Source organism: Polyodon spathula, chromosome 3 (assembly GCF_017654505.1).
Source record: "Polyodon spathula isolate WHYD16114869_AA chromosome 3, ASM1765450v1, whole genome shotgun sequence".
Classification (NCBI taxonomy): domain Eukaryota; kingdom Metazoa; phylum Chordata; class Actinopteri; order Acipenseriformes; family Polyodontidae; genus Polyodon; species Polyodon spathula.
Window position 1 is genome coordinate 34,883,321 of NC_054536.1, and position 18,583 is coordinate 34,901,903.

Sequence of the window (18,583 nt, forward strand, 5' to 3'; positions counted from 1 at the left end):
CTTTAATTTTTTCATTCTCCATCTCAACAGCAAAGCGTTGTATAGCGCAAGCTGTATTGAACGAAATGTCTCTGCTGTTCAGGATTTTTTTGTTAAATGCCCGGACGACCAAAACAAAAGTTGAATGCAAACTGTGCAAGTGACTTGTAGCATAATGGGAGTATAACCAAACTCTGGGGTCACTTGACAAGCCAAAGTTCATATTATTATTATTAGTATTAATATTTTTAGTAGTAGTAAAATGTGACTACCTGTCATAACCTGCTTGGAACAGTGACTTTTAAAGTTTTTTGGCTAAGTTCGCTGCAGTTGTGCAATGCAAGCTTACTGTACATATTGCAAACATCTTCAATTACGTACAAATTCAAATATGTACCATCGAAGGTTGGAACCTTCCTTCGGTAACGTGTTCCAAACCTTCAAAGGTCAGAAAGTACACTTCATTGCAGCCGTATAAAGTTATTTATGTATTTACCACAGTTTGTCTAAAATGATCATTGTCATCCACTTTGTAGAGCAGGGTTTGTGCCTCTGAAGTGTTTCATCAGTAAGCAGTGCTTTTAGAACATGTCATTAATTAGTGTGGTATTTTCTCATTTGTCCATTTTGACCACGTCTTGGCTGTCTCAAGTCCAGCACCATGGTTACAACATGGTACTCCATATTCCACCCCCCACCCCCCTCCCCAACAACTATCCCTGATGGGATATTTGATGCAGCATTAAGTAAGACATGTCTTATTATGGTGTGATGATTAGCGACGGTCCCATTTTATGATGCCAAACATGGAAATATGATCGGATTACTATAATAACTTCTTTACATGATGCAATACATGTCAATTAGGATAACTGTATTTCACACACTTATCTGTCTTTGACATGAATGATTAATTTGTTATGCAAACGTGGATTATTATATTCACCTCTTCTTGCAGTCAAGAATGGTAGTTATTCACAGAAACATCTGTTCACAAAATGTTGCTAACAAACACTGCAATTGGAGTCAGACTTTGATAAACAGGCAAGTCAGAAGTTAGTTGCTTCCACATTTAAGACTGCATGAACGACTCAATTTCACAACCTTTTTCCTCCAAGGACTTTATCACTTTGATTGGGAGGAAGCCAAAACATCTAGCCACAATACCAATAAGAGCTTCCTGCACTTGTTCACCTCCTGCAGAAGCTGCTATGACCCCGTTCAAGCCTCTTTCTTTGCTGCTTTTATGCAAGATCCTTAGGACTTGAACTTTTTGTTTTTTATTTCCCAAATCTCTACCCCCTTCTTACATGTTAATTAATAGTTGTTAAGCTGTCTATCAAATGCAAGAATGAAATGGAATTAGAATCAGCAAATAAGGTAATTTGTCACATCTGTTTGATAAGCATAACAGAATCAGGCTCAGTAAAGATATGAAGGTAAAAACAAGTGACATTGTTTTGTAAATTAACTGCTTCTGAGTTTAATTGGAAAACAAAAAACAGCTCAAAATAAGGTTAAAAAAGGGACATCATGTGATCAAAAATAAAACCTGAAACCTTCTGAAACAGTTTTCACTGAAACACTATTTTAACTAAATAGGTAAACCTCTCCCAAATGTAAGTGGATATGAGGTCACCTACATAAAATGAGAAATATGGGACTGACTTTTTGGAACAAGAGATGTTATTAATTTTTATAATCCCTTGCTACTGTCCCTTGGTTAATAAACATAGTAAATAAAATGTACAGAACCAGTCAATTTAGAAACATTAGGATTACCCTTTATTTCAAATTACTATATTTTCAAATTTATAACAGAAGACACTTTAATTTGCTAATGATTTCATGCTTTTATTCCCAGTAAAGCCAGCTTACAAAATACCCAGCCAAAGAAAGCACTGCAACAATTAACTCTGTTACAGCTTTGCATGTCAAAATAGAATTCTTAAATCTAAACACTCACATTTTTTTTGACCACAGTGTATAATTGCTCGGTACCTCAGGTTTTCTGTAAATGCATTTCCCCCACATATAAATCCATGTATTCGGTTTTCAGTAGCTACAATGTTATGCATAACCTTCTTGCATGGTAACAATGTGACTGTATGCATTGAAAACATTTGTCTTTTGCAGTTAGAATTTTGCATTAACAATATTGCACCAGAATTATGATCTTAGCTACCTTTTCTGAAGCTACTTACATCTCTGGTCTTTTCTAGGGTATACCTTTCGATAACCTGTGCAAGTCTTAAAACAAATATCTTTTAGATGCTTGTACAGCAATTCAGGGAAAGAGATCCAACAAAAAGTATCAGCAAACTCAAAAACAGCTCAGCAAAAGAAAGACCACAATGCCTACATTGAACAGAAATCTCTGAACCCCAAATATTTTCCCACCTCATTTTTAGCTGCTTACATTTCACTGCATTTGCAGGACTTAATAGGCTATAGTTAAACACCTGTTTTGCTTGTAGGCCTTCACTCCTATGCGATTTCTCTGCTATGAATCATCCATCATCCTGTGTAAATACTGACATTCAGACTGTACTGCTTTTGACAAGAGTACATGACCTGCAAAAAATAAGACCACCTTAAGACTTGACGTTCCTGTTGTGTGTATAGAGTTCCTTAAATTTTCTAATTTCTGCGAAAATAATGCTACTGCAAAAAGCAGCCTTTCAAACCACAATGTTCATGCAGAAAAAAAAAAAAGTTTAGAGATGCAAATGGGTTTAAAAATCTAAACAAAAATAGCAACAAAAAAATAAAATGAATCATAAAATGTTAGATCCAGGATGAATGAGAATTGTTATGAGTGTTCCAAGCACGAGTTCACTTGTCTTCTAAACTCTGGAGATGAGAAAGTGAGAATTTGCTGTTGTAATTGTCTGGGCTCTTCCCTGTTTTGCTGGCCCAGATACTAGTCTGGCATGTAGGGATGGAGGTGGTCCTCAATGCTTCCCACTCCCCACTGGGTCAGCTGGTCCTGCGGCAGGTACAGGCAGATGCTGCATAACTTGAAAACCGTGGCCTTGTTTTTTGGAGTCTGTGAGGCAAAAACAGATGGGATTAATAGACAGTGGCTAACCTACTATTTGTACAGCAAAATGTGGCTTTTACAGGAGAGCTATTTTAATAATAGATGTAAAAATCCATCAGAAACCCATCAAAGCAGCTTTTATACTTGAATTATTACTGAAGACATTTCACCATTCAACATACCATGCTTTCTGTACCCAAATATGAATCCAAACTAACTCACCAGTATAAGTATAAACTCATGTGCCTATTTCACTGTGATAAGCCTTATTATCCCAAATCTCTTACAAAAATATTTTGAGGGAACAAAAGTAGTGAGGGAAACTTCAAAGAACCATCCAATGCAAAACTCCTATAGTGTTTGCAATACCTCTGCTGGGCCTAGGCACAAACTGAATAAGCTGAATTAAAACTAAATCTTGAGTGAGGGGGGCATCCTTCTCTATGGTCCAGTTACACGTTCATATGCCTGAATAGACTGACAAGATTAATATACATAGATTTATGCATCTTTACAGAATTGAAAGCATATAACCCCTTGTTTACAAAATTACCAGGCATCATTTATGTAGCTCATTAATTTCATAACGGGAATGCTCTGTATTAGTTGTGGTGGGGGTTATCCCTTTACCTGCAAGTGCTGTCTGTCGATAAAGAGGAACAGCGTCTGGCTAGGGTTGTTCATGACAATTCCTGCCTTGTCCTTCCGACTCAGTGCATGCAGAAACTGCTTTTCATAGTCTCCATGATGGAATTCAAACTTGGCCTATCAAAAACACACCAAAAAAAAAAAAATTTTTTTTTTTTTTTCAAATATACTTCTGTAAAAAGATAGTCTTCCAAAACAGAACAAACACACACACATTAACATATTTACATATGAAAAGCAATAACAACAACTTTGCTTCAAAACGCATTAACCCTTTTAATATTTTTTAATCATCATCTGATCCTATGCAGCCCTATCAGTTGCTATCATAGATACAGACTGCATGCTTAACTGGTGGCCTGCATAAAATTGCTTTATACTACTGCATAAAACACTGGCATCTGCACTGCCTTCAATTGTAAGCATCATTAGGGCTACTAATTGTTCCATTCTTGGGAATACCAAATTCTGTTTTTCAAAAATGGCCATTCCATTTGTTCCCACTTCTTAACATATTAATAATTAAATATGGCATTTGAACAAATATAATGTTACTAGTTAAAATAAGTAAACGTAATATTACCACAATTCAATTTTTTAGACTCTTGTTGCTATAATAGTAAGTAAAGCACCTGAAGACACTTCAAACCTGTCAATGTTTATAGACATCACTTGGCTCATTACCAACATTAAAATAAGCAGGCCAGTCTAAGAATTACATTACAACAGTTCTGAAAACCACACATATTTACATAGTTTTCCACTAACACAGTAGTTCAGTCTACAAATAAAGGTTTTTGAAAAGACCTGTTTAGCTTATTGCTGGCATTTACAATAAAAAAAAAAAAACTAAAACAGTTTAGCAACAGTCCAGCAATGTCATGCGAGAGTAATCCTATGCACAGTACTCCACAAATTAAGTTTAGCGTTTTACTGGGATTATAATAACCAGGATAAAATATGAAACCCTGACAAAGGCGTGTTGACTGACTTGATGCTCTAAAACAGGTTCACTGCTATGTATTGCCTGATTGTAATTTAAACAGCGCCCCATTTAATGTAAACGCATAATTAATCCTCTCAATTGTTTCATTCCTAATTCTGCAGTGTTATTTGCAAGATTTAAAGAGTAATGTCTCCAGAGATAATGTCTTTATGAAACCAATGGTGTGTAGTGTAGCGACTACATCCTTTATACCAGTGGTCCTCAAAGTGGTGCCCACAAAGCCAGGCCATCATGCCCGCGGCAGCTGTTCTTAAATTATGGGGGTTGTGAAAACATTTCTGGTGGGTTGTAGCGTGGGAAAATAAAGCTTTAAACACGTTTCCCAACAAAACGTCACAGCAATCTGTTGCCAATGCTGCTCTGTTATGCTGCGATTGTACGTACTCAACATTCTCTTTTCCTGAAGCACCTCTGCAATACGATCAAACAATTGAATATCTGCAATTTCTCTGTGTTAGTCCAATCATAAGTTAGCTGGGTGGGAAATAAAATGTGTCCGTTTCAGGTGCAGGTACTGACAGTAAGTTTAACTAATGAGAGTCAAATATCTGCCAATTTTTACGCAGCTGTCCAATCATAAGCAAGCAGAGGGTTCACGGTATTCTGCATGAAAATTGAAGGCAAGTGAGTAGCCAATGGGAAAGCAAAAGATCTGACAGTTGCCCAATCATTCATGAGCAGAGGTGGGGTGTTAATATGCCGGATAAGCACTGAATTTCGGCGACTATGACATTGAAAAAATAACATTAGTATTTTGAATTTAAGTCTCTCAATATAATTTTTAATTTCACCAGAGAAGGGAAACACTGTAGTAGACTTAGTTACAAATCCACTTTCTCCGAATTGTACTGGAGATGAGCGAGCTTTTATTTTAATTTATTCATGGTTATCTGTACAAACAGTATTTGCATTGCGTATTTTATATAAATTTAAAGAATAAGCACAGCGCACTCAATTACTGCCTGAGACATGGCCTTAGAGTTTCTCTCTGCGAGTAGACTCTACATTTATACACCACAGCAAAAGAAAAAAATCTGCATGTACGCATCAAAAAAATAAGAAAGCAAGTCAGCAAGACATTGCAAATGTTTTCTTGACGAAGCAAGGTGTATATACTGTTAATCGAAGGACAATTGGAGACATTCTAATGGATAAAAACAAATGGCTTACCTTGATGGAACAGGTCGATTTGTTTAACCTGAAAAAGGCTTGACGCAGTCTAAAATAAATGACTTCTTTAAACCACAGTAATTTTTTTTTTTTTTTTAAACCCAGTACGGTAAGTGGGTTTGTTTACGTGCAAGTTTTCCACAAATGAAGGCTGACAAACTAAAGCATCAGTTTTGTAAACAGGAGAACAGTTTTTTAAATGTATTTATTTTTTAACAGATGAATAAATCGGTTAAATCAACTAATGCTCTTAATTAACCAATCAAAACTTTGACTGTCGCGTGACAGCCATAATTTCAATATATATATATGTGTGTGTGTGTGTGTGTGTGTGTGTGTGTGTATATATATATATATATATATATATATATATATATATATACTAATACACACACATTAATATATATATATATATATATATATATATAGTGATATATATATTTGTGTGTGTGTGTATATTTTTATATATATATATATATATATATATATATATATATATATATATATATATATATATATATATATATATATATATATATATATATACACACACACTTTTTTTCTTATAACTTTGTAGTTAAGTATTTGCTATGTTAATGTTATTTGCTTAGAAAACACTAACCAGGAGTCAGTATAGATCATAATGTAATCTAAATAGTGTGTGTATGCAGATATGATTTAAAACATTTAAACGTTCTTAAAAATGTCCCAAATGCACATCCCTACTAGGAAACACAGCAATCGACACAAATTCCAGATGTTTATTCCACTTTCGCTTGGATTGGTAAATTAGCCCAACACGCATCACTGAGAGATCAATCTGAACAGACTAACCTTGCCTGCAGCTCTGCTCTGTACAGTGCATTAATATATTTGGAGCAAAGTTAGTGACAGCTGGGGTATAGCAACTGGAAAGTAAACAATACACTGAAAACATGGACTGACAGTAGCAGTACCTGAACAAGCCTAAAGGGCTCATCATCAGATCCCTTCCACCTGGAGAACAGGAGACAGACTATTTTCTCGATATCATTGCGAGGCCAAAGGATGAAGTCCATCTCCTGGGTGCAACCTATGACATCCTGCAATAGGACAAGAGCTGTTATGAATTAATGTTGCCTTTTATTTCTTGATTAATGACAAAATACCAAATGATTTAAGTATCTTACATTAATTATCATTTTGTCATTAATAAAGCTATGGAATATCATTTTTATCCTTTGGATGTCCCTGAAATACAGCAAATACACAAAATGAAAATCTAGGATTATTATTCCCCTAAGAGGTTGTATACACAGGAAGACAACAACTTTGCTTTTGGGCAACAATACCACCCATCTCGGGGAGCTTGTGGGTATTACCTTATAAAAACTGAAGCCATCAATTAGTTCTGCTTTTTTTATTTAACACATTTTAGGTCCAGATTGCTCAAAAAAGGCATACAATATGGAAAAACGGTGTTTAACTCATTCAGAATAACTAACGTGAGTTATACCTGCATTACATTTCTTTATTTTGTGAAAGATGAGGGACAATGGCATACATTATTGTTCTGAAAGCACACCTTTGTTTCTGGTATGATTTGTCAGCTTAATCGGTTTTTCAGGCAACACAGTGAAAACAGTAAATTTTCACTCATCGGAAACAAATAGAAATACAGTGCTATGTGAGCTTACCCTGCGCATGGACTGGTAGCGGGGTGCATGCAACTGCACAACATCCTTCTGCAGAAGCTCCAAGGAACTTTCCAAAGAGTAGCTGCAATCCCGCACACCCTTAAGAATATTCTCTTCATAGTTATTGGTCATAACTGGTACCACTTCAGCTACTTCAAAAAGTGCAGACTTTTTCTTCTGTAACAGGTGAAGCAAGTATGATCAGGAGTGTGTCAATATGAAACTCAGGAGCTTATTTCTGAATTTGTCCAAACACCACACAAAACTCATATTGCTTAAAACATGTTAAAGTCCTACAGTGAAACTTTAGAGTCCTACACTAGAAAGCCACTGGAGAATTGGGTTGTACTTGACTAACCCAAGTACAGTACCAGAGAATCATAGCACCGTTGCCACAATGATTGTTTACGAATGCTAGAATGTGGTTCTATAAATCAGTGGTTATTCCACTGTACCTAAAACAGACCATTTAAAATGTATTTTGCCAATTCTCATTAAAGGAAAAGGAATAAGCGACAGTCTAGAAATCCCCCATACTGCATCTCTTTTCATGCTGCAATCACACCAGAAGTCAACCAACATAAGTGCTGAGACTATCAAAAACATAATTTCGCTTACTTGTCCTGGATATTTTTTAACAGCACTAAAGCAAGAGGAAAACTTAAAGGTCAGAAGAATAGTAATATAGACCAGCAACTTGGATGTAGTTGGCTACTGAGGTATGGTATACCAGTGGAAATAAGTGTAACACTTATCCATACAACAAAAAGGAATCAGTATTTTAAAACGAATTGTAAGGTGTCACGAACTCTTGTTGATTACTCACCTTATCCTTGAATACAAAGGCAATGTACATCTTGAAATCAAACTGATCAGCTAACGATTCCTTTTTCTTCCTAAGTTGAGCACGAAGTCGGTTCATAGTTTGTTTTTTTCGGGAGTTTGGGTCCCCCATTGTGAATTACTGGTGGCGTTTCCTATTTTTATTCATTTACTTTTGAAAAAAAAAATCTGAACACGGGGCAAGTTTCTTGAGAAACTAGAAGTAATAATGTATCTTACACTACTTAAGTCCTATTCTACTTCTAAAGGACAAGACTTAAATAATTTAAGTCATTTTTCCAGTCATGATGAAAATATACGGAGGGCTGAGCTTATTTAAATATATTATTTTTCATAGTTATATGTAGAAAAACCAATTGAATGAAACAGTCCACCAAAAAGATGTCACTTGTAAAACAAAGGGTCCAAAAACAATAAACGTGACCTAAACTAACCGAAAAAAGTCAAACCAAGCTGCGATTTATTTTTATAAATGCAAATGACAAGAACTTGAAAGGGTGCTGCCAAATCCATGCCTACGCAACTGCTACCAAATATAAAATAAGTACACACGTTTGGCTTCTCCCAACCTCATTCTTGGCTGGTGTTACTTTTGTCTTAAGTGACTATTTTATGAACACGTAATTAAAGGATAGGTAAAAATGGCCAAGGCAGATGCAAGCACATGCCAAACAAACATAGTTGGCACCAACAGAGGAAACGGAAAAAAATGAGAAATCATTTCTGAGTTCGTTAGCATTACTATTACCTCAGTAATTGTAAATTTAGTGGAGGTTGTCACGAGTCTTTTGAGACTATACAACTACATCTTATCTCCCCGTACTACGCAACGTAATCATGGCCTGGGAGTAATGCCTGATTCTCCGCCTTTTACATTCTGTCTTGTTCCGGCTTTTTTAGCTTAACTACAATACACTCCGTCATTTTGTAATCTCTTATAGTAACGCCATGGCTACAGGTTACACACCAATGACATCCTTTCTTAAAGTATCATTGAAAAGTCGTCTCAGTTCTTTATTCGCTTTCTTGTTTTTAAATAGTTTTACTTTTTTCTTTCTTCTTTTAAACGTTGGCCCCCACCCTCCAGTAAGCCATGTCAAGATAAACTGACCAACCAGCCGAAATCCTCCATTCTTTCAAATGTTACACAGCAGTTTCTGCTCCCTGGCGGACCCATACTACAATTAATTAATAAAACGACGTTTTTGCTCGTTGGTCTGTCTTCTCAATTCCTGCAATGCGTTTCTCTCTCGCCTCACTGGGCTGAAAAACGGAGACAGTAAGAACAAACAACCCAAAATGGCTGATTACACGCCACGCCTACGCATCACTGTTTTAATTAGAACTTTGGAAATATATTATTTTTTTCTGTTTAGTTTGTTTTATATTATATCGTTAATATCAAGATGTCGCCTGTTTGTATTAAAATTATTTTTAATTCATTGAAAATGAATTGCAATTGTCCTAGGGCATGGGTTAACTCCTCCCACTTGTTATATGATTGAAGTGCGTGGTGGAGAGAAGAATGAGCGCTTTGCGTTTGGGGAAGGAAGGGGGAATGGGTGCTTAGTAAAAATTCAAATTTCAATTAAGTTCTCATTATTTACTAGTTTGAATATCTGACACACAAATGATTGTATTACATAAAACAGCACTGTGATTCGTTTTTATTGAGCAAATTTATGCAGCCCCCTTAGAATACGTTTTGTTGCTCCCCAACTCTGACGCACATTTAAAACGTTATATTTTAACTTAATTTAATGTATGTAATGTAATGTAACTCGCGTATTTTTAAATTCAAAACTTGTATGCATTAAATCAATGAATAAATACGCGCCCCGCCCTTTACACGCCACTGGCCTACAGTACTGATTAAAGTGAAATAATGTTTTTGTCAGGTTGCCAGTGTTGTGTTATTTTCAACAGTACACAGGTAAAAAGTGGTAAGCAGCTCACTGCCTTGCTCGCGCATGCATAAACAACTTCCAAATATTTAGCATTTCAATGTTGTAGCCTAAGACATGTGAACTGTGTATTCTAGTATAATTGAGTCAATTCAATCCCTTTTTTAACATAAATTCCCAATTACAAATCCCATTCCTTTTTAATCAATTAAAAGAAGGGACTTAAAAAAAAAAATGGAAATGGAATTGAAATTGAAAAACAAACCGAATACACCCCGACCCTGGTAGTATCATTGTTAACCGCAAATAATAAAAATACAGTTTAGGTCATGGAAGGTCAGTTTACTTTGTGTCCATTTTTAAATATGTAATAATATTCTTTAATATTTAAAGATGGAGCACACATCGTTTATGTTTAAAAAATAGCAAAACTGCACAAGTGGGTCCTACATGTGACAAAAACAACAACGTGAAAATACAGAAGTTCCTTTGTGAAAATATGGTCCCGAAAGGCGAAACAACAGCAGGGGGCGCAGTGCGTGATACAGGTACAGTAGGTACAGATGGGGGTTTAAGTAACCACACACCGGCCATGACTTTTGCAGACATTAATGGTTTGCTGACATAAGGGTGTTTAACAGTAGAGTTCTGACCAAAATACGGGAGAATGTCTCTCCCGGGTGATGTCTGGGAGAAGGATCCAAACTACGCGACACTCCCGGTGAATACGGGAGAGGCGACAGATCGAATTTTTTTTTTTGCAGTAATGTTCATTGATCTTCTTTGTGTATACGTGCAGTGCTGTGCTGCAGTGACACACTGATGTACCTGACTTTGTTAATTTTGTAATGCATTTCCGGGCGTTAATAAAGCAACTCCAATGTAGTATATAAGACTCCCTCAGATAGGATATTTTAAATTATTCTATGTACCCCGGAACCAATTACATAGGGTACGACAGGTTATACATACTTAAAGTTTGCAAACACTGCTGTTTCTCACAGTTCTTTGAGACATCCGAGGATCCGCCTTGAGAACGGTGATCACGTGACAAGTGATCACAATTGAACCCAGCGCGCGATTATATCGCATTCAAGTACCAGAGAGCAGTCAGCTCGGAGGTGTGTGGGTAACATTGGCGTGTATCTCAGCTCTTTGTACTACGCAAAGTAAGTGTGGGTAATTGTATATATATATATATATATATATATATATATATATATATATATATATATATATATATATATATATATATATATATATATATATATATATATAATATATATATATATAAATATATATATATATATATCTGATGATGTGTGGCAAGTAGTCAAATTGAAGTACAATGTGTCATGCAGTACGTCAGCACTAGTGTAACATGAAGTTAAGCTGATGACGGTGTGTAGTTCTTTTTTAGTTTTTGTAACAAAATAACTTCACCCGGAAGCGTAGTACTACAGTATTAGAAAGATGTTTTTGTAAAACGCATTGTTAAAAGTTACTGGTGTCGCTTGGTATTCAGTGAATTAATCTGTGGCATTTAATGCAGCTATGGTGAGCCGTGGAGTTTTATTAAAACACACCACACACACACACACACACACACACACACACACACACACACACACACACACACACACACACACACATATATACTCTTGTTTTGGTTTTTGGATGTGTGTGTGTGTATATATATATATATATATATATATATATATATATATATATATATATATATAATGTATGTATATAAAAACCAAAACAAGAGTACATGAGAAACTAGCGGTAGGATGGGGAGCTACTTTGTTGTGAGTTGGCGGTTTATTTTCGGCGGGCACATGCTTTGTAACCGCTTTCTTATAACTAGCGTGCAGCTCAATCGGTAGAAACAAACAAATGTAACGCTAAAATTAAAACTGGTGTCACCATGGTAGATCAAGTGTACCATTTGTTAATTGTGATAGGACATTCTTCCGGTTTAATGCATGTAGACGAATCGAGTCATTTAATTTTTAAATGCACAGTTACTTAGCTATGTCCTTATTAGTTTTAGGTCTTTTTGCTGTGTGTGTTTTTTTTTTTTTTAACCATTTTTTAAAACAGGGTTTCAGTGCATTAAAGTATTTTGCCTTACATTATTCTGTTTATATGTAAATCTAATTAATGTACTATTGTTAAACCATCTGTAGACATGCATAACTGGAAGCGTATTTATTTATTTATTTATTTATTTTTAAGCATTGAAGAAATGAATACAAACATGAAACACCGACTGGATGCAGACAAGTCAGCTGTAAGCATAAAGGTAAGCAAATTAATCAGATATGATTTACTCTTCAGTCATTGAATAAAATGCACTATCAGTGTTATATCACTTATACTTTGATCCTGGCTTTTTACACTTATTGTAAATTGCCTGCATAAAAAAAGCTTTTAGAATTAAACCAATAATGTATATGGATGGCAGTTTGTAGATTTTACTGTTCAACCCCTACAAAAGGTAATAGTCATTTTGAATAATAGTTATACAACAGTTTTGATCTTCACCCCAATGCCTTTTTAATGAACAGAATCCTCCCTACCCAGACCTCATACAGTGCTTTTGAGAACTACCATAGATGCTGCTGTCACACTTTGTTGTGATTTAAAAAGTATTAACTAACCTGTAACACAAAATTGGCCTTAATGATAGATTTGCCTGTTCCCACGCTAGTTGTCATTTGTTCAAGAGCACTGCAGCAATTTTAGGCAAAGCTGCTACCCGTGGGAATCTAACTGGTTCTATATACAGTATCCACAACTTTCACCATGCAGGTTTATTTCAGGCAGCAGTTTGTATCAGACAATTGGCGTTTGCCATTCCCATTGATTTCAATAACAAAGGCATCGTTGACTTTGTGTTAAGCACTCCGTATATTTTGGGCAAGCTGAGCTGTTTAATCCCGTTATGTGCCATTCACATAGATTTAAATAAAACACTGCTTTATGCTGTATTAATCACTCCTACTAATCCACTAATCAGCTCCTTTCGCTTTGTTACTTTACCATTCACTTTGATTCATACAAAAGGCAGCGCTTTATTGTAGTAAAAGCTTGACAGATCGCTCAATCAACTGTTTGCACCTCGTTACTGTGCGATTGACCTTGTACTGTACCTTGGCTATTTGATTCTTGTACGCAGTGTCGGTTTTCGAGTTTGAAAAAACAGCACTGACTAAAAGCAAGTATGGCTGGAAAGAGAAGTGACAGGCAGTGGTACAAATTCAATGGAAGTAAATACTGTGCGCTTGCTAAAGCGTGATTGGAACTCTGTCAGTCAGCAAACAATGCAACGTTGCTTCAAAAAAGCTGGGATTTCTGTAGTTGAGGAGGAAAGTGCAGACAAAAATACAACCGAAACTGAAACTGACAACACCAGAGGGGATTTCGGAGAAGAATTCTCAGCTCTCTCACCTTAGGGACCAGGATGCTCTGCCTGAAATGGAGACCGATGACGTAAGCGTACGTGCTGCGATGGTACCGTTGCTAATATGGAGCAGCATTTGGATATAGAGCAGAATTGGGATTTTTTTTTTTTTTTTTTTTTTTTTAAGAAAACACTGACAAGGTTTGCCGTCCATAGTTGCAAAAAAAGATCGTCCAGATGCGTATCGCAGAGTTCTTCGCTGGAAACAATTTGCAGTAATATAGCACACCTGTACTGTACATTTCTGCACTTGCATTACTTTTTTAACTTACTTTTTATTCATAGGTTTTAATACATATTAAAAGGATTCCAGGGTGTGGGCTTCAACAACATGACTTGCATGTGATTAGGACGTATTGCTTGCATTAGGCAGCACTGGGTGAGCGTTTTTGAGGACGTAACAGATACATTAGGCAGCATAGAAGTGGTTTAAGCTGTCCTTGGTCAAACGGTAAAGGTTTGTTTTTTATTATTATTTTCTCTTAGAACTTCTTAACGGCAGGAGTTAATGGAGGCTCAAATCCTAGGCGTACCCTACAAGCAATTCAACCTACAGTGACAACCGGGCAGCTTGTTGGGAGGACCGCAGAGGTAAAGAAACACTTGTTCATTTATTTAGAAAATTGAATCAAACATTTTATAGGGATAACATTTGTAATCTTGGGAGTTTTTAACATAATTTTTATTTTGTAGCCAGTCAAGTCTCTTCCAAAAAGGACATTTTGCAGCACTCAACAGCCAAAAAGTTCAAAGAGGGCCAAAACTGAAGTGGCTGTGTGTACAGAGGACAGTGAAAATGAGACTCGGCCAGAGGGAATGACCAAAGAGACTTATGAGCTTATGGTCAAAGGTAAGTCGTCAAACCTGCATGTTTTTGCTGTAGCTACACCTTTAACTGCTCCACTAATTGTGGCAACATGATAAGGTCTTTGTGTGTTGCTTGTGTTTTAAGCTATGACTTTGCTGGAACGAGACATTTACTAGCATTTGGAAGCACCAATTTCTGTAGTCAGTAATATTTAAAGTCTTTCCTTGTTTCTGTTTTGAACAGAAACTCCTCCATCTACATACTGGAAAGAACTGGCAGATGAAAGGAGGGAAGCACTTCATAAGGTTCTTCAAGAAAATGAAAAGGTATAGGTTTTTTTTACTTGTCTGAATGTACAGACTTTTTTTCCCATGCTTTGAATGACTCGCATGTGAATTAAAAATTAATAAACTCTTGGCATGGGATCAGAATACATTAATGCCTTGTTCAGTGAATGATTGCTACAGCAAAAGACAATGTGCAACATTGAATGCGGCCTGCGAGATGAACTCTTGAGACCAGTTTAACTTATTGTGGTGTCCCCCCCCCCCCCCCCCCCCCCCTCCCTAAAAGCTGCATAAGAAAATTGAGTTACAAGATGAGACCATCTCAAAGTTAAAGCAAGAAAATGAAGAACTGGCTGAACTTGCAGAGCATGTACAACACATGGCCAGTATGATTGAGGTAAGATTAGTATATTTATAAAAACAAAAGAATCCATAACTATGAAGCTTTCAATAGCTTGAGTAACAGTTTTCTTTCCTTTTTGTAGAGATTAACTGGGAACAGTCCAGATAACCTCAAAGTCCTTGGAGACCTTGATGTAGAAGAACAAGAACACGAAGATGAGAAATACATTAACAGTGAGGATGAGGACGAAGACGATAAGCTTTCAGAAATTGAAAGTGACAATGAAGATGATACAACTCTGCCTGATTAATGTTGTCAAATCCAGTTAAACTAGACAATTTGTTATTTTTTTAATATAAATTCTTAAAGGGACCAATGTGGAAAAAAGCATTTTGCATTAGGATTCACTCACTGAACCAGTGGGTCTGTATCGACTTGGGCAGAGAACCTTTCCAAAGATCAGCTTTTGCACGTTTTACAAAGGTTAACCGAGGTGAGAATGAATGGTTAACTTGGTGGGAAGTGAAGGCTTGGATTCTCATACTGCCGGAGGGACGTGTTCAGTCTTTTTCTTTTTGGAGATAAGAAGTTGTTCATGCATTGTATGTGTTAATGCAGGGGTTGCCAACCCAGGTTCTGGAGAGTCGTGGGGTCTTCTCAGATGGAACGAAAACCATTTCTCAATTACTTGATTTGAAACAATTTTCTTTTATTGGTCAACACTAACATTGTTTCCAGGTCTTTAGTCATTGCTTTAAAGACACCCAGAAAACCTGCAGCATTGTGGCTGTCCAGGATCAGCGTTGGCCACCCCTGTGTTAAGGTATAAATTGTGGCCTGCCAATACAGGTTTAACCAGCTGTGAACAGTTAAATATGTATATTTTGAAATTGTACAGTTTTAATGCATGTTTATCTAAACACAAAAATAAAATTGGTGATTCTCAATATTCTTTAATTGGTTTGATGTGCTTTTACATGGCTTGTTATACTTTGACATTTAGTCAATATACTGGTGCCAAGTAACCTATAACTGCACTTTTAATATATAACCGGAGAAGTCTGAAGATTATTGTATAAAATCCTTTAGATTGTTGAGTAAGTTTCTTGCAAAGCCACGTTTTAATTTTAAATTATTAGACATGCAACATACTATTTAAATAGGTTATTAGGTTTTTTTTATCAAGTGGTGTTTCAAACAACTCTGACAGGTAAAGCTATAAAAATGATATCCATAGGCCATAATCCTCAAACAATTACTGGTACTAATTTTACTATTTAATCTTTTTTTGGTGGGAAGTACAGTACTTCCTATGCCAAAGTTGTAATTTTATAGAAGCAAATGTTATGTGATTCATATTCTCTCTGGTAATCCTTGTCTGGGACTGTGTTTAACCTTCCTTGGAAATGTCTGTAGTTAATTTGGGGCTTAACGTTCTCAACTTGGACCAAAAAAAATGGTACAGAAGTGAACATATAATTGCAGTGTTCCAAAATCTGGTTGTTATATCCAAATAAAATAAGTGTAACTACTGAATTGAGTTTTTTTTTGTTTGTTTTTTTGCTCTACATTACCAGAAGTCAGGGCTGTTCCATTTGTTGACATTAGCAGTTCCAGTTGAAGGTACACAAGTTGCCTGCTAGCTGTATTGATAACATTGAAATTATATGTAAAGTTTCAAGCTGCTTACTTAAACTGTTGAGTATGATGAAATACACCAAGACCCTTAAAATGCAGCTGTGGTCATTTATTATCTAATATCTTCCATTTCAGAGAATTAAATCGTAAGGTCTAACCATTTGCATAAAAAAAAAAAAAAACTACTAAAAAATATTGGGCTTTAGGCTTGACGCCAAATGATTACTGCTGATCACTGACTGTAAGTAGGGCAGAGGGAGTGTGTTGTTGTGTACTGGTCTTGCAACACCAGGAGTACATGGTTCTTGTATTGATCGGTACAGCCAGAGAGCCCAAATGCTCCTGTATGAACATCTGTAAACCTGTATTGCATTTGGTTTTCAAGATAAACTGAATCTGGCTAGGTAGAATTAAGACTAATGGGAGACATTTATCATAAAGCAGCATATCTAGTGTAGTAATTACTACATATAACTGAAATCCGTTCTGTTAAACAAAAAAAAAACAGGGCTGTATTGTGGTACATTTGGTACTACAGTTAAATATATAATGCTGCATGCAAACCAATATATAATAAACATGTTCTGAATTGTTATACAGTCGAATCTGCTTAATGTCACACTCCGCTTATTATCATCAAATTGAAATGTCCGGGCCCCAATATAATGTAAGTCAATGGAAACACACTCCTGATTATATCACTTCTGTTATTGTTACACTCCGGTTAATGTCAGTCGCATTTAACAGACACATAATTAATTTCACTCCTACTTAATATCACTTTCAACTGCCAATCTGTGACCAACCAATTTTGGCACGTTCGGTCTACCTTAGTCTTGCAGTCACGTGATCAATGCGACTTATTGTAACGGTTAAGGCCTCAATAAGCGTATGGATAAATGGAAAAGGCTTGTAAATTATCAGATGTAACTATTTGTTCTATTTGAGAAAGGTAGAAAAAAACAAAACTGAAAAGTTGTCCATGCATCCATCAACTATTTCAAATATTGTTAAAAACAAGGATGCAATTTTAAGTGCCTATCATAATTCTCACGTGACCTCCACTACTAAAATAATGCGTACTGGGAAGTATGAGGATTTAGAAGACATGCTGTTGAACTGGTTTAAATTTGTACGTGGTTGAAACATATTAGTGGGCCTCTGCCTGCTGAAAAGGGTAAAGATTTTGCCAAAGAACTTGGACTCTCGGACTTCTGTTCAAGCGTTTTTTTTAGAACACTTTAAAAAGAGACACGGCATCAAGTTCAAAGCAGCAGTTGGTGAGTCTGCATCAGTTTCTGAAGATATTGTTTCCGAATTTAAGACAAAGTTACCATTACTGCTTGACGGATACTCTGCAGACAAAGTATAACATGGATGAGACGGGACAGTTTTACAGAGCACTTCCTGACAAGACGTTTTGCTTTGGAAATGAGCTAACATGTCTGGGACTGACCAATGTAAACTCTTGGTGATCGGCAAATCCAAGAAAACACGCTGCTTTCATAATGTGAAAACCTTGCCTGTTGAGTATCGAGCCAATAAGAAATCCTGTATGATCAGCGATCTTCAGGAATGGCTTGTAGCCTTTGTTCAGCGCATGAAAAAGGAGCACCGCAAAGTGATCATGTTTCGGAGGATTCTGAGATGAGCAAGGAAAATTCTGATCTCCCAGCACCTGAACATTGGGCACCTGTAACTGGAGGTGGCCCTCTGACTTTTGATGACGACACTCACTTTGACAATGACGTGGAGATAGCAGCAATGGC

At 36.3% G+C, this 18,583-nt stretch overlaps 2 protein-coding genes across 2 annotated transcripts; one reads left to right on the forward strand and one right to left on the reverse strand.

Moving 5' to 3' along the window:
* Positions 1-1,820: 1,820 nt before the first annotated feature.
* Positions 1,821-9,672, reverse strand: c3h6orf62 (chromosome 3 C6orf62 homolog). The gene is made up of 5 exons (XM_041245130.1): positions 8,349-9,672; positions 7,523-7,699; positions 6,803-6,928; positions 3,653-3,787; positions 1,821-3,028 (listed from the first exon to the last, which is right to left on the reverse strand). Exons 1-5 carry the CDS (start codon positions 8,475-8,477, stop codon positions 2,903-2,905), a joined length of 693 nt encoding a protein of 230 aa, XP_041101064.1. The 5' UTR covers positions 8,478-9,672; the 3' UTR covers positions 1,821-2,902.
* Positions 9,673-11,263: 1,591 nt separating this feature from the next.
* gmnn (geminin DNA replication inhibitor) lies at positions 11,264-16,716 on the forward strand. The gene is made up of 7 exons (XM_041245131.1): positions 11,264-11,438; positions 12,511-12,577; positions 14,225-14,329; positions 14,432-14,588; positions 14,790-14,872; positions 15,120-15,230; positions 15,319-16,716. The coding sequence occupies exons 2-7, from the start codon at positions 12,521-12,523 to the stop codon at positions 15,484-15,486; spliced, it is 681 nt and encodes a 226-aa protein (XP_041101065.1). The 5' UTR covers positions 11,264-11,438; positions 12,511-12,520; the 3' UTR covers positions 15,487-16,716.
* The last annotated feature ends 1,867 nt before the right edge of the window (positions 16,717-18,583 follow it).